Source organism: Tetrao urogallus, assembly GCF_951394365.1.
Source record: "Tetrao urogallus genome assembly, chromosome: 11".
Lineage (NCBI taxonomy): Eukaryota > Metazoa > Chordata > Aves > Galliformes > Phasianidae > Tetrao > Tetrao urogallus.
In genome coordinates this window covers 3,170,688-3,186,997 of record NC_136824.1, presented here as the reverse complement: position 1 = coordinate 3,186,997, position 16,310 = coordinate 3,170,688, and the positions used below count along the sequence as shown (strand labels likewise).

The 16,310-nt window shown below is 40.5% G+C and overlaps 1 protein-coding gene across 1 annotated transcript in view; it reads right to left on the bottom strand.

The window, feature by feature from the left end:
- The window catches only part of ADAMTS17 (ADAM metallopeptidase with thrombospondin type 1 motif 17), a gene marked incomplete at both ends in the record, with an annotated part of 165,463 nt that overhangs the window by 131,896 nt on the left and 17,257 nt on the right, over positions 1–16,310 (bottom strand). The window contains 3 exons of the mRNA XM_079541061.1: positions 726–883; positions 1,453–1,536; positions 10,191–10,363. Of these exons, the coding sequence (XP_079397187.1) occupies positions 726–883; positions 1,453–1,536; positions 10,191–10,363 (415 nt within the window). The remainder of the gene's footprint in view (positions 1–725; positions 884–1,452; positions 1,537–10,190; positions 10,364–16,310) is intronic.

Here is a 16,310-nt window from a genome sequence, read left to right as displayed (position 1 = left end):
AGGAAACCTTCTGTAACATTCCTACACAGACTGTTTCATGCCTGAAATAAATGCAGCAGGTTTTAAACATACAAATTAATTAAGTTTAAGACAAATTAAGAATGACTGACTTGAGGATTGACAGAGGGGGGATGTTAAAGTGGTTATTTCCTAAGGCAAAGAGAAAATTAATTTAGCTTCCGGTATTCATTTCTCTCTTTCTTTAGGAGATAGCTCCCTCACCATCTCCTTCCTACCAACACACTGTATGCTCCAGAGGTACCAACTATTTCTCCTCTCAGAGTGCTTAATATGCATACCCAATCAAATTTAAGGTGCTTGTTCTTACCCACATTCTCAACTTGGCAGCTTCTTTCTTGTAGGATGAAGACCTGTGTCTTCCTAAACCTCACCTCTTTTCCACTTCTACCACCTGATCTAAGAAAAAGGTATCACCCTTTTTCTATCACCCTTTTTCTACAGGGTTCTACAGACATGTCTTAACTGTATCCTGACTATGACATGCTATCAAGACAACTGTGATAAAGCTTTTGCACAGTAGCATTAAGTATACAAAAACAAAACACATCACCTGAAGCATCTGAGCCCTCCAAACAGCACATAGGCAGCAAACATATCATCATCAATGGATCTTTTTCTTGGATAAACTGCTGAACCAGATGATCCCAGCACAGACTATGGGCCAGTATTGCTTAAGGAAACCAATGAACCTAGCCTCATTATACCTGGTTACAAAAACTGCAGCATCCACAGGAGGGGTGTCATCCCTCGCACCAGGAACCTGGTTGTTACCAAGGTATTTTGCTCCACCATATTCTTCATTTTGCCAGTGACAAAAGCTCTCCAGAGACCTCTCTCCATGATGCCCAATAGATAACTTGGCCTTTTGTATAGAAAGGGATACAAAAGAACAAATATTCATCACAGTGTTTACAAAATCATTATACCTCTGATAAAACAAGAAAACACCAAACGACTGAGGATCAAATACACAAACATTAGAAAATGAAAAAGCATGAAACCAACTTCACCTGAGAGGGTGAAGTAGGAGCTTCATAATCCACATTGACCTCTGCCATTTGATATACAGAACAAATTCCATCAGCCGGCAGCAGTCACAAGCTTCAAAGTCTCCTAAATCTGGCATTTTTATTTTTGATCCCAGAGCCATATAATTTTTCTAACAATTAACTCCTGAGATTGTCTCATAACTATAAGCAAAGATTTTTCAGAAAGGCTACATAAGAGGACTGCAGTTCCTCCCACTTCTGTGGCCCCTTGTACTTCCATCTGTAACACTACCTGGCGTAGCAGGGCACACATTAGTTACGTTTTGTGATCCTGTGGCCAAACACCCCATACTTCTCACCCACGCAGGACACAGATCCTGCTCTGTCTGTAAAACTATAGTAGTACAGTTATAGCAGAGGGTAAAAATGAATCAGAACTCACAGGTCGACTGCGAAGTAGGACTAGTTTTGTCACTCGAATGCTGACTTTAATTCCAAGGCTCTGATGTTGAAACATGTTGTACACCTGTTAAAGTGCAAAGAAAACATCTACAGTACATCAGTAACAATGTCAAGATGTAGTAGCAGTTAAAAGCACTATGACTGAAGTTAGACAGTTCTCCTTCACAATCCTGACCCAAACTGAAACCAAATGGGTTGTGCCACTACAATAAAGAATTTTAAGAGCTACTGTATTGCCACTCTAACAGTTCCACATGCTACAGTGTAGCTTACAAAAATACAGTACATTTGTTCCCTCTGTACAGCATTTGGCTTCATCAACTGACCAGCTTGTAACAGACTAATCTGAGTGAGATTCAGCATTTGGGGACAGAAACATTAGAAAGCAAACAAAATTGATGAAAAAGAACCCATAATCTAGTTGAAAAAAGAAAGATACCTTTACTTGGACTGGATGAGAGAGAATAGAATTACTGAGTAATGAAGTAAAGAAATATTTCAAAGGAACTCTAAACATAAACTAAAGTCTCAAGAACATTATGAAGCACCCAACTAACATGGATCTTTAGCATTTAAATATCAGAGATATCTGAATACAAGATGAAATAATGGTGTGTTTTAGGCTTCAGGAAATAGAATGGAAAAGCAATTTCCCTCTGTTATTTTCATATCTTACATAAGAGAATAGTAATAAGGCAGCACATAATGACACAAGCCTCAGGAAATACAAAAATAGCACCGGAAACTACCTTACTACTTTCTCCAGATTTTGCATTCCAGCTCAGATACTTCATGCCATTTCTATAGATTAGAACATAAGATGATGCCGGAATTTTATTTCACTATTTCTTTGTGTACAAATCATTGATCACATTGTATCAAAAAAGAAAAAAAGATGAACGAGAGGTTCATTTTAAAAAGGTTTAAAATATCCCCTAATAACTTTTGGATGAACATTGCATTCCCTTCTCAATCAATCAATCAAATCAAGACCACTGAAGTGAGCCTAAGCAGAGGCTACAGGACTCAGCCCCAGGTAAGTTGCATTTCCCACTCATGTCTCATTTGCCTAGAAATGTCACAAAGGCCCAGTGAACTTCCTACAAAACACTCAAGATGTGAACATATTTTGGATATTATGTTTTCAACGCTTGCTATTTTTCTTATTTGTGCAAATACTCAGGAATGTGTTCAGTGTAAGAGAGTTCTTAAGCACTTTAATGTTTGGAGTGGGATTTAATCATACTCTTAAATGTTTCCTATAATTTAGGCACAGATTTCAAGACAGACGCTGCTCACTATTTGACCCACTGACCTTCAGCATGAGCACAATGAGCCATTTATCTGCCCTGCGGTTGGTATACAAACGCACAAAGTGCAGGTACTATTTACTTACCTCAGGGGTACGTGGGTAGAGAAGCTGAGGCCTCTCACTACTGACTCGAGGAGAGTTGGGTGGGGGGTGTAAACTTCGTGCTTGCAGAGAAGGGCTCTGACAGTTGACCTATCTGTAAACGGAGGGTTGGCCATTCAGTTGAGTGAGTCAATGGGGCACTGAGCTGATCAAGTCAGTCTCTCACGCACCACTAGAGAGGCTAATGAATATTTGCCATGATCCTGTGATGGATGCTTTTGATTTGTCTAGCTCACTTGCTGCTTGCTCTGAGCATCCTTTCAAGTTTCTAGCTGTAAAATAGCAGTATAGCAGATAAGAACTTATCAGTAAACCTAATGGATTATGAGCTTTCCATCAAAAGAGACAAGCTGCCTGCCTCTAGACCCTGCACAGATAGATCCAAACACCACTGACTTCAAAAGGTAGTTTTCACTGACAGAACCTGCATTGTGTAACCCAGTTGCTGGAAAATGTATCTTGTCATTTCCAAAGTTGTCATTCTTTTCTCTTCTCCATCCAAAGGTTAATTTAATTCTATTTCTATTTGCATCTACCAGCGATTGAAGAAGCACTGGACACAATTGGCAATAGCACAAAAATGGATACTAAACAAAAAAGTCACTTTCTATGCAAAAGAGGCTTTTGTCGGCATGTTTATTCAAGATTTACATGCTGATTTTCTTAAATGGATGCCAAAGAAGCCCTGTAGTCATGGTGGTATTTGTTATGCAGCAGGAACAATCATCTTTTACTCTATTAAGAGATTCTGGTAGAAGGGGCTGTTCTACTTCAGTACAACCAAAGCATTTAAACATTATGCCACCTAGGGAGGAGATAGAGCCTTTCTTATCAGAAGTCTGGCAGCAAGTTCCTTTATTCCCTTACTCTAAATGCCTCAGAGACTGAACAAGACCTTTCAATGCATGGGCTTTGACTGGATTAAAAGGAAGAGACAGAATTTTGTTTTAGTGCAGTAAGACCAGTTCCTATATACTTTTAATCAGTACTTTAATGCACGTACAGATAAATATACTGCAAATTGCCTAATGTCACAGTGCTGAGCTTAAAACCTTTGATAGTGACAGATCGCTCATTATCACTGAAGAATAAATTTGGGTGTATTGGCAAGAAGGGTTTATTCCCCAACACATTAGCCTAACAAATAAAAACCTAAACTGTCTCAAAGCATTGTGTTTAAGTCTAGAAGGAACCTCACTGAGAAAGCGACCAGTCCTTAAATGATTTGACAAAGAAGTACAAGACTAACTTCAGTACAGGTGAATCACTGACATTTTGGCTGCACATTGACAACATCAAATCAGACTGTTCAAGGTAGGTTGTGACCATTATTATGGAGCCCAAGAGTCCATTTGAAATAAAAATTCATAGGTCTTTCCTGCTTGAAATCAGACCCCATCGTGGCAATGACCACCTTCTGTCCTTCTCCTCTAGCCTACAAGAAAATCATTCAACAGGTTAAAGTCTGTTCACACAAAGCAACCAACTGGCTACCATCAGCACACGAGCTAACAGGACCATGTGAGATGGCTGAGATAATCGGTACCAGGGGAGGAGGAATGGCATTTCCCAGTGCAGATGTTCTCAAGATTTATTGCTGCACAAACAGCATGAATTTATAGAGACTGACTCATAGACTCCTCCCTTCCCACTTGCAATACCATGGGCCACCCTTCCCCAAGCTTGCAAATGCATTATCACATCCTTGTGGCCATGGGAAAATAAAGAGTATTTGGGGTATTTTAGAACCTTTTAATTAAATGAGACAGCTGGAAACAGAAGTCAGCTGCATGAAACCCACTAACAGTTTGCTAAACTCTGCCATGGAACAAAATCCAAAAGTTACTGATTTAGGTTACCACTGCAGCACCAGAGAGCAGTTCAGCTGGAACAGAAAGTTCTTGCTCACTGGACTGAAGGATGTGATGAAAAATACTGTCAATGCAGCTGAAACAGTCACGAGCACCAGTAACCCTGTTGAATGTAAACCATTAGTATAACTTCCATTCTACGAAGCCCAGATAAAGTACTTTGTATGCAGGCATGGTAGAGTCTTAGAAAATAGAACAATGGAAGAAGAGTTGCAGCAGAAAAAGAGTAAAGCTTATCTGACATCTCCCTTCATACATATTTCCCTGACACAGCCCTAATGCAAAGAATGCCCTAGAGAAAAGAATGAAGCCCAAATCATCTTTCTTCTCCTCCTCCTTCTCCATCTGCATTCCTCCTGCCCTTCTTTCTCTTTATAGTTTTGACATCGGCAGAACAGAATAAATGCAGTTTTAGCACAAGCAGTTCAGACCTGCCCCAGCACGCAGAAAGCGCGACCCAGACATGAGGAATTGGGCTAAGAGAGGAACTAAACATCACTAGTATAATTTTTTTTTTAAATTCTCAAGAGCTTCCTCTGCAGGTGGATGGTAGGAGGGAGACGCATGTGTTTCAGTCAGATGTTCAGCACAACAACCCTGAGGGTGAATTGCCTTTTTTTTTTTTTAATTGAATTCCCCCACCACATTCTTCTTCCTTTTCCTCTACCTCCCCCCGCCACCCTCAAACCTTGCATTCAAGCTCCAGCCTTCCCGTTCCATTGGCTGTTGGAAGATATTTGGGCAGCAGGAGCATTGGTTGCGTTACTGAAGCTGTCTTTTAATTGTTTTGAAAAGCACTATAGGATTTCTAACATCTACCTGAAGCCAAGATTTCAAATTTCCCTATTAAACATTATAAAGAAGGGTACGTTCATTTTCTTTATAAGATACAGTTGATTTATTTATTTTTTTTAAATCTTGGGACTGCTGCAGAGAAATTTGCAGAAAGTGATCAAATATCCATACCTTATTCCCTTACGTTCCATTCCAATCATGAAAATTCTAGATCAGAACAAGACAGTTGATTATCAGCAGCAGCTCTTTTACGTGCCAGCCCCCAGGAGCATGGAGATGTAAATCTATCAGTACGTGCATGATAAAAATGTTTTTTTTAATCTTCTTGTAACTTCAACGTAGAAAAATCTCTCAAAGGGAAAATCTAAGATGAAAAACAAGCTGTGGAATCTTAAAGAAGGCTTCAGAGAGTAAAGCAGTATTATTCCTCGAGAATAACATAAAAACTTTCCCTCTTAATTGCATCCACAAGATCACTAACCTCAAGTTACTGCTTGCTTCTGCAGAGGGCTTTCACACTAATCACACAGCTTAGAAACAGCTGCAGGAAAACCTAACACACAGTCAAGTATAGCAACTTATCCCTGCATCCCTGGTGCTCTGCTCTCTCAGAAAAAGGCATGTTCAGTTATTCCAAAGCTCCAAAAATGCACTTTTATCTAAGAATCCCAAGGCCAAAGAAAGCAACTATTAAATTACTATGCCAAAGGCTCTATTTGTGAAGTCCTGCCACAGTAGAGGCCAGTATACCTGTCTAAGAGGACAGAGAATCTCCTTCTAGCCTTATCGGCCACTTCTCACAGACAAAAAACAAAAACACAAAAGCAGAAAACTGCAAGAAAGCTGCACATTTAATCTTTCAGAACCTGCTCCAAAAATACAGTTCTGTGAGCAGATTCAGAGAAACAGGAGAGAGACAATGCTCTGTCAGTGGACATCTCCCAGCTGTAAGCAGAGAAGCCTCAAGTTCAGTTCCCACTCATACATGACAGAGTACTTCAGAGCAAAATCCTTCTGTCATCTGGGAAAAGCTGTCACACAGCTTCAAATATTAGTTTATTAAATGGAAGGGCTTGCATCTCAACAATGACATTCAGAAATAACAAGTAAGCATAATGTGAATCTATTCTCTATTCAGGGGGGATGGTCAGAACCACAGAGCATCATTAAATAACACATCACCATTTCTTCCATGAAGCTCCACCTGCTATTTCTGGATTGCAGAAGAGTTTTGCTTATTTTCCCTTAGGAATTTCTTCCCACATCTCCCCCACACCCCAGATTTTCATTCACCAAAGGAGCAATAAAACACTATTTTGTAATTTTTTGTAGTTTTCTCTTTCAGAAATTCTTGTAACATAAATAGATATTAAATACTTGAAGGCAGATCACTTTGCTTGAAACGTCTATAAATATAAAATGCATTAATAAGACCTCTTAATGCTTGTTTTGTGGTTTGACAGTAAATGTAATGGCTTATAGAGAGGAGTTAATATACCCCTGACCAGTAACGTTCTGTTTGCTTAAATGCAAGCCTTCAAGCCAAAATTAACATTCTGGTTTCTTTTAGAGGCAGCCCGCCATCCTGCAGCGTAGCTGAATAAGCATTGCCTAACATCATGGGGCAAATCCTGTCCCCCAGCTAAAGTGTCACAGAAGGCTGACAGAAATCTATTGAGGCAGGCAGCAAGCAGAGGTCCCCAGCATCCTGGCCTTTGCTGCATGGTTACAGAGAGCACAACTGACACTGTATCAAAGAAATCAGGAGGATTTTCCCAAAGAAACACAGTTGTCACGTCCCTTGAACAGTAATTTTATAAACAAGGAGCTGACACGCACAGATCTGTCATGTCTAGTTTGAGCACTACCCAAAGAGCATGGCTGAAAGATCAGCTAGGGCTTACCTAAGCCACATCTCTCTTCCTAAAATACATTTTCTAAATTATTCTTCAGCCCCTTTTGATAGTGTGAAGATCTACTTTCATTATGGCAAATGGAATGCTAAAATTCTCTTTGATTTCCTCAAATTTCACCTTGTTTTATAGCATCATAAAAAAGATTCATGCAATTACGTGATCTACGTGTTTGCCAATTATTATTTCTCAGTATCTTCTGAGCTTTCTGTCCTTTCTCAACCACTTTCCTCAGGAAGGAGGAGCCCTGAAAGGTACCGAGCTCCTACAAGTGTGGGAAAGCAGGTGGGCAGACAGAGATGAAGGACACTGTCAGTGCCTCTATGAAGGCTGAGAAGCTGGAACAAATTCAAATCCTACCAGACATCAGAAGAACCACACGGATGAACCCCCAGGAGCAATGACTTAACAGTGGGAAGCATTTCAGCTGGACTTTGCACCTTAGGAGATATCAAATAAATGTGTCCTCAGTCAACACTTTTCATCCATGTGCACTCTCTGATGTCTAATAAATGGCTGAGCTCACACTAAAGCATCAAAACCTAGCTTACAAGTCTATCAGCTAAATCCATTAGAAATTAAGCTTCAGCAGTTGTTTAGAAAACAGGCCTAGAGGTTCCAACCCATCAGCACATCCTCATATGCAAAGTCACACCCAGCAAGAGCAAGCTGATGTTACTGAGGTGTACTACAGGACTTCCCAGGCTGGACAGAGAGCAGCATTTGTGGCCAGTTCTAGTTTAGGACTTGGCCTCTCAGTGTACTTAAATGTAACGATTTTGAGAGAAAGGCAAAAATACATGGAAGACAGAGATACATTAACATCTACACTGAAAGAATGGATCTTTTGGTATTAGAACAATCAAGACATGATTAGGCTTAAGATTTAAGAGCTCTCACAGCCACAGTGATCTGAGTCTCGGCAGAACTGGCACGCACAATGGCAATGGTTTATTAGCACAATGACAAAACATGGAAGAGCCAATTTCAGGAGAACCCCTGGGTTCCCAGTGCAAACAAAAGATATTCACCCATCCCTGAGGAGGTCCCAGCATCTGACACATGGAAGAAACTCTGACCTGACACATGCATTACATCTAAGTGTGCATCAGGCTACAAAGCGACTTAAGAAGCTGATTTGTTCAGGGATGAACTTACATCTGGTCAGCTCACTGCAAAGCTAATATGTGAATTTAGAAGTGTGGGAGATGAAGACTTTGAGAAGAATAAGGCTCTTGTGCCCCTAGCAATTACATCCTTAAACACAGGAAAGCCAGCAGAACCTGAAAGGATGGTCACAAGAATGCATTTGCTGAAAGAAGGCATTTCCTACAAACCAATCCAACTAAATCGAGGAACGCAATGATGTCCTATCAAGTGACTACTGTCACAGCATGCCAAGTGGCAAAATAAAAGGTAGAGGAAGGCACAGAGAAGCAGCTCATTAATGGAAAAGACTTGCTTAATCAGCAAAGTATTTCACTACAGGAGGGCTCCCTCACACCAGTGCTTGGTGAAGAAATATAAGACCTCTTAAAAAGCTCTGCTGTCCCCTGGCTGGGCTAGGCACTGAGCAGCTGTCATTCATCTCTTCATTTGGAAGCATGATCAGTCAATTACTGTTAAGAGCTGGGTTTGTTGTTTTGGTTTTTTTTTCCCCAAGCCAATTTACTGCTCATGAACAACAACAGAGCTGTAGTCAGGAGAATGAACTGTGCCTGGATTTTACAATAGCATGGGCACAGGCATACAAACTTCCTTCAAGATTTCCTTGAGCAAGTGCCTCTGGAAGGACCCCTGCTGTCTCTAAGCAGAGTTTTCAGCATCCACATCTAATTTGGCAGTTATCTTTTTATTGCCACTGCCAACAAGTGAGTAAGCAAGCATCCACTGTGAGAGATTTTGTGTTTCCTTGTTAGCTGAGGGTTAGTACTTCTAGGACAGCTAACAAATTAACACCCACACTGCATATGCACTCAGAACTTTGAAAAGCTCTTGCCACTCGTGGGAGATTTCCTGCAGAATTCCTAAAATTATTCTAAAGCTCAACTCCACAGACTACTCAGAAGCACAAGCAGCAACACTTCATGCTTCAAAAGTAATCCAGGGGTAAGGAGAATGGAATCAGCTGAAATTCCTATTGGCTGGTAGTTTGGTATTGAGTTTGACATGGTTTTTTTTACATGTCAAGGAAGGCAGCATTTTTATTATGTAAAAATCTGGGCTAGGTACTGTCCCTAAAAGACTTCAAGTCAAGCTAGTTCATCTGTTGTAAATCAATACAAATCTCTTGTCATCAGTAACAATTTGACTGCCCCTTACAACAAACACACACTGGGAAATATAATCTTTAGAAAATGATGATAATAAAGAAAATAAGAAACATGTCAGGTGAGACCATTTATCCATTCTGGGAACCTCCCTTCCAAGGTAAACTACAGCAGTACAAAAATATGGCAGAACACACCACTCCTGAATAACCATGGAATGCTTCCCAAATGAAAAATCCCAAGGTCAGTTTCAGAATAGCTTTCGTATTGTAATGTCATTGGAATCACACAGATGAGGGAGAAGTGAGATGTAACACAAGAAAAATAAAACCCTTCTCATACCTCAAAGTCAAAACAGTTGCCCAGTACAGTCGCCAAGAAAGCCAGCTTTAACCTACCCTAGATAAAATCCATTTACTCCTGCTGCTTCTTTTGACAATAAAGTGCATACTCACCATATTCATAACTGTGAGGATGAATCTTTGGGCAGCCTCTGCACCGTGGTATTGGACCATATCAGCATCTGCCACCACCAAAGTTTCTACCGTGTACTCATTGGTAAGCCGAATGGCGTTTCTTCTCTCCCTCCAGTCACTGGTTGATTTCATCTTCTTTTGCCTCTTCTTTTCTAAAAGAAAAAAATCTATCAGGGAATTCTATAGCTGGCAAGTCACAGTAAAATGTTTATGTTCTTTTCAGCAAACAGGCTTAAGGAAATTCAGATTTCAATGACATTTAATTAAAACGTTATTTGCAGATTAAAATAAGCAACTTACACGCTCCACTGCATGTACTTTTTTTTTTTTTTGTGAGTAGATCTATACAAAAATCACTAGATTTCATGAAAACATGAAAGAGGATGGAAAAAAAATTCAAAACAGAAAAGAATGCGCTGTAATTCAAACCAAGAAGTCAGGCACTTCAAAAATTTTAGAGATTGGAAGTCCTGCTTGTGAAAAACACAACATTCTACAACAATGTAATTCCACTATAAGCTCTAAGAAAGGAAAAGTCCCCTGAAGAAAACTTCAGGATAGGAGAGTCTATTGTGGGATACAACACACTGCAGAATTTGCAGGCTGTTCTAAGCCAAGGAAGTTGTAAAATATTCCTGGAGCCAGTATTTCAATCAGCTTCATTCTAACTTGCTACCAGCGTTACTATAGCAATTTAACAGAACACAGAGTATGACAATTCACAGAACAGAGAGTATGACAAAGATGACGCTCTGATCACTTTTTTCTTTAAATTCCGATTGTTTTGGAACACGTGTTATTGGCCAACTGCAGAAGTCTCTGGATAAAACCCAGAAGTGCAGAGGGTCAGGCTAGATAAGACCGTTTCAAGCTTTCTTTGCTCATTTGTTGCTATTGGCATGAGCACCAGCACCAGCAGCTGCAGTCATTGGCCACCTACGTGCAGAGAGCTCACGTGCCTCTTTATTGTGGCACAAATACCAAAAGCAGGGAACCTCTAAACGAGATGATCCTTATTGGTCTTAAGTTATAAGAATCTGTAAGTATGACCCATGCTGAGGACTGCAAAATAAAGCATTACGTCATCTACTGCTAACACAAAAATTAAAGCACATCAGTTAGGTTAAACCTCCTCTCCTCCAAAATGAGAGATTAATACATTAGTAAGTCGTCCTGTTCCAAATTGAAAGGTGAATGAACTGTTTCACAGCTCAAAGGCAGATGTGCAAAGCAGTTGAGACATTAACTGCTCATGAAAGGAGAAACCAAGTTCAGATCTGAAGTTGTATCAACTCCATCTCAGTCACAAGAAATATAATCATGTTTTCAATTGTAAAATGAAAGAAAAGCAAATGAAGTCATTAAAACAAATGTATTTTACAGAAAAAATACAAATGCCAAAGCTTCACAGAAATTATATCTGCTTATTGCTCAGCCTGCAGCGTGCTATGGATAAGATACTGACACTGCTGTTAGCACCAATTTCTTCCAGTGAAAAAGGGAGCAGAACATAGAAAAGGTCCCATAACACTGTAAAGGTAACAGTCAACACAAAAGTGACACAGGATAAATCATTCTGGATGATCAGACAGATACCTCATCTCATTACACGTGCTGCTTGTTTCCCAAAGCAGTTAGTCCCTTTTTAGTTTTCTGCAGACTTATTTTGAGACCTTCTCTTAATAAGCAGCACAAACAAGGGGCACTGATCTAAGCTCAGCGATCCCACAGCCTATTTACCAGCTGTCTCACATAATTCCACTTGAATTTCCCAACCTGGTAGATGCTCTAGCATCCAGATCCCCAATTTCCCAGACCTCCTGGCATTCAAGGTGACCATCTCTACCAGTTGTAGCTGTCCCAGAGCCATGCTGAAATGGACACTGTCTTTTTATCCCATTTCCTGACTTGTCAATAGACACACTTGCATTCCAACCCTGTTCTCAGTTGTCTAGCAGTCATTCCAGCATTGCTCTGTACGTGCTTTTGTGCCCAAGGCATCAGCTGTCAACACTTGGTATATATTTTAAACTGAGACAACGACTATGAAATTTGATTTCAATGTTTTGAAAAAGGGTTTGGAAATATTCCCCCTGGGTCAGACAAGACAGACAGGAGCCTCTCGACAAGAGGAAAAAGAATCCTGAGGTGCTCATAAATAATGAGAGCTAGAATCAATGATTAAAATTATCAAGTTTCAAGGCTTCTTTCGACAAGGACTGCAGACAAAGCTGCCTCAGAACAGGGAATCTGCATATTTCTAAGCGCTCAAGAAAGGCAAAAAAATAAAACATAGAAAGACATGAAACAGAGATGACTTCAACTTCTGTGAAATACCCCCATGCTCTTCTGTTTTGTTCTTAATTCTGTTCCACTCTATTCGTGGGCCCCTCCTTCTGCAGAATTGCATCTTTTGCTGCAGGATTTTCAAGGTTATCATTTAAATAATGGGGAGGTGCAGGGTGGGTTTGGAAATCAGAGAAGCAGAAGATCATTCCAGTAAGAACAGATTCTCCAGGTCTTGCTGCTGCCAACCAGAACCTTCTTGGAAACAGCAGAATTCCTCCATCAAATTCTTGCTTTGCTAACTCACTGCTGTTTTCAGCTGGTATAGATCTCTTCCCTCCAGAGAATCTTGCTCTTATGAGGATCTAGGCCTTCATTTAAATAAGTCTCAGTCTGACCTTGAATATGTAATGAAAAAGTGCTTTAATTGAAGAAAACAAGATTAGAGCCCTCACAGTTGCCACTTCAAAAATTTATCTTTGAAAAGAAACCGCTTTGTCTGTAAGGAAGCCACTGTGCCAGACTGCAATTTGCATTCTGTGGAGAAAAGGTCACACCATGGTCATTTGCCATGCAACTGCCTGGTGCAGCCCCTCCTCTGGAGGCAGATGAGAGCACTGGCAAGGCTTGGCCCATTGCGCTCAGCTCCTCTTTGGAGAAAACAGCTGTATAAAACTAAAGTGTGATTTCTGGAAAGCAGCAGCAAAGGGACCTCTGGCAAATTGCTGGGGAGTCTCGGTTCACACAAAGCCTCTGGACTCCATCCCTTTGTGAGTTTTACTTGAAATTGTGGATTGGCTGCTTTCCACTGGGTGGCAGGGATTAGAACTTGTGTGTGGAAAACTACCACCCCACAGGCTCAGCTAGAAACACAGCCAGAGTGACCTAACATCAAGAATCTGGACTCTTACCCTCATTCTCTCCCTAACAGTCTCTAACCACAAGCTTACTGAGAACTTAAGCAGGCAAAGTGCGGTGGACTCAAAGGAGCCTACTAAGAGCTCAGGTAGCCATTAATGATACATTACTGAGGAGGTACAGCAAAGCAACACAAACTACCCAAATGCAAGTCCCCTCTTTTTATTTTCTTCTTTCAAGTTTGCAAATTCTGCTTAAGGCAACTTTTCTTTCTTCATTCACAGAAAGCTACTTTCTGAGTGGTCTCTATTTGCATCTTCCTGCCTCCCACACACATCAACAATTTTCCAGCATAATCAAGCACATGGACAAAACACAAAACTACTAATTTCATGGATGAACAATCACAGACAGAACAAGAGAGAAGGTTTACAGCAAAAAGCATTCTGTACCAGAGATATGTAAAAAGGAGATCAAAAACAGGAAAAAAAAACCTCATTAAACATATCTGCAACTCCTACCTGAGATAAGCGAGCTGCACAGAAGTAGCAAAAATAATAACAAAAATCTCCAGAGCCTCACTTCAGAAAGAAACCAGCACAGAGGGAAGTCTCACTCCTGCCCTTTGTGATTTATGGACTATGGGCAAAGAAACGCTCCACGAGTATACAAAATCCCAAACTAAAATAAACATCAGCCATTAAAACAAGGATTAAATGCTTGGTGGATTCTTTATTTGAACAAATTGATGTTAGAAATTTTGTAGTGCAGATGTTAAGTGTTATTGTGAAAGCATGAGAGGCCATAAAACATGGGCAGCAGGCTGTCAGAGGAGTTTACACTCAGAGGAGCATGCATAACCAAACCGTGCACTATTTTAGGAGTCAGGTGTTCCTTGCTTAAGAGCTCAGACAAATTCGTGTGAAATAACAGCTGAAACAGCCACTCTACAGCACAGCACATACATGCTGTGCGTGACTAGGCCCAAGTGACATTCTCTTCTAGCTATCACTTTCACGGTGTATTACGTAGACTATCTGGCCAAAAATTACACAGAATTCAGGACTGTTAGCTGACAGAAGAGAGGTACACCAGTGGATCCTCAGCATAAAATGCATGCAGCACTGCACAAGCTCATTAGCTGGCTTTTCCTCACAGGCTCCTACCTCTCTATGACTAGTCATCTGCAGAGCAGCAAGATCATATCACCTTCAGTAGTCCAGCAGTCTTCAAAATATTCCTCAGTACAGCAAAAAACTAAATAGATGTATATATAGCCCCTAGTCTCACGATAAGCACAACAGAGCTATTTTGAAGCCTCCATAAAAAGCTTCTTACATTCAAGTGCTTCTTACGGCAACCCAGCAGATGTACAATTCCAAAGCAACCACCCCAAATGACCTTTTCCAATTACACACCGAAAGCTCTGTCTGGTTTCTGGCATGTCTCTGCTGCAATTGCAGAGTCCCTTCCTGCTCCTCCTACCTCCCTTCCAACAGTATTTCCCATACTCCTCTGAAAAACAATCTTCACTCCTAGCCCTTCAAGGGTATTTCTCCCTTATCTTCCTTTCTGCAATTTCAATCACCTTGCTATAGCGCTTGGATGCAGTTCAACAAATACCACAAATAAGCAAAATTTCAGAGTTCTCCTAAAAGTCATCTAGTCTGTGTTTAAAAGAAAGATCAGCATACATGTACAGCATGTTTTGGACATTGCTATTAAATCCAGATGCTGGACTAATTTAAAATAAATTTTCAGAAATAACAATGACTTGATTTCATTTAAAATCAAAAAGGTAAGGTGCAAAATGGAAACCAAGAAGGAGGTGAGAGAGGAAATTGGGATTATTGGTGGCGTTTTCATCTCAGCCAAGAGTAAAAGCACAATCTAAAGAGAATACAAGCAGGTTTCTTTCTTAGTTTGAATCAAGATCACGGTGTGGGAGGCCGAAAGATGTTTATTATTTATTAAAAATATACCAAGAGAAATGTGCTAAAAGTAAAAAAAAAAAAAAAACCGAAAAAACTATTCCTCACATTTGGGTCTGTCAGCAGTGCTACTTCCAAATATTATATTGAACAGCTTCCTCAAAAGACTGACAGCACAGCATCACCCCAAAAGCTGTACAGATCAGTACCCTGATTTACCCAGTTTGAGGGTCAAGCTGCTTAGATTAGAAGCAAGACAAAACGTGAACCAGATCAGAGTTCTGAGTCTTCCAGCAGAGCAAAACCTTCGCTGCAGAAGTCAGCCCAATTGAAGATTATGTGCTAGCACAGCCTGAGCTAAAGGAGCAACCAGGATCTTAGGACAGCTCAGACCTGTGAAATCACCATGGAAGTCAACTCAAAACTCATAGGCACTCATCCCTCCACTGGCTCCTGTGGGCATTATATCCAAAGCTCTGTGCAGTGGTTACCTTGCAGCTGCAGTTTTCATCCATACAACAATAGAGAGGTTCTTTTCAAAACACTGATCTCCTGAAGAAAAAAAAGAAGAAACCACACTTCAGCTGCAAGGGCCTTGCTTGACACAGTTGTTTCCTTGACACCTTCCTTATGGCATTCACTTCTCAGTGGACACCGGCAGGAACTGAAGAAGGGAACTAAGAACAGACACCAGTGAAGTTGCAGCCACAGCCAGCACGGCCCAATCTACTTCCAGCCACAGGAACATGCAGCCTCCTCACCAGTGCCTGACTACATCAAAACATTCTCCTTCTGCTCTGGACTTCTATGTATCCACTAAAAACTTAGGATTCAAGGTGTAGAGCAGCTAACTGGTATCAGCAGGATATCTGAAGTTCAAGAAAAAGAAATGGTTGCTTATTCAAATTACAGCTAACTGTAACACAGCCTCAGCTGTCCTCTTTATTTTTAAGGCCCAATGCCACAAAATGATTATACACTCCCAATTTCTTTCTGAATAGAATAGCAGACAAAAGCATGCATC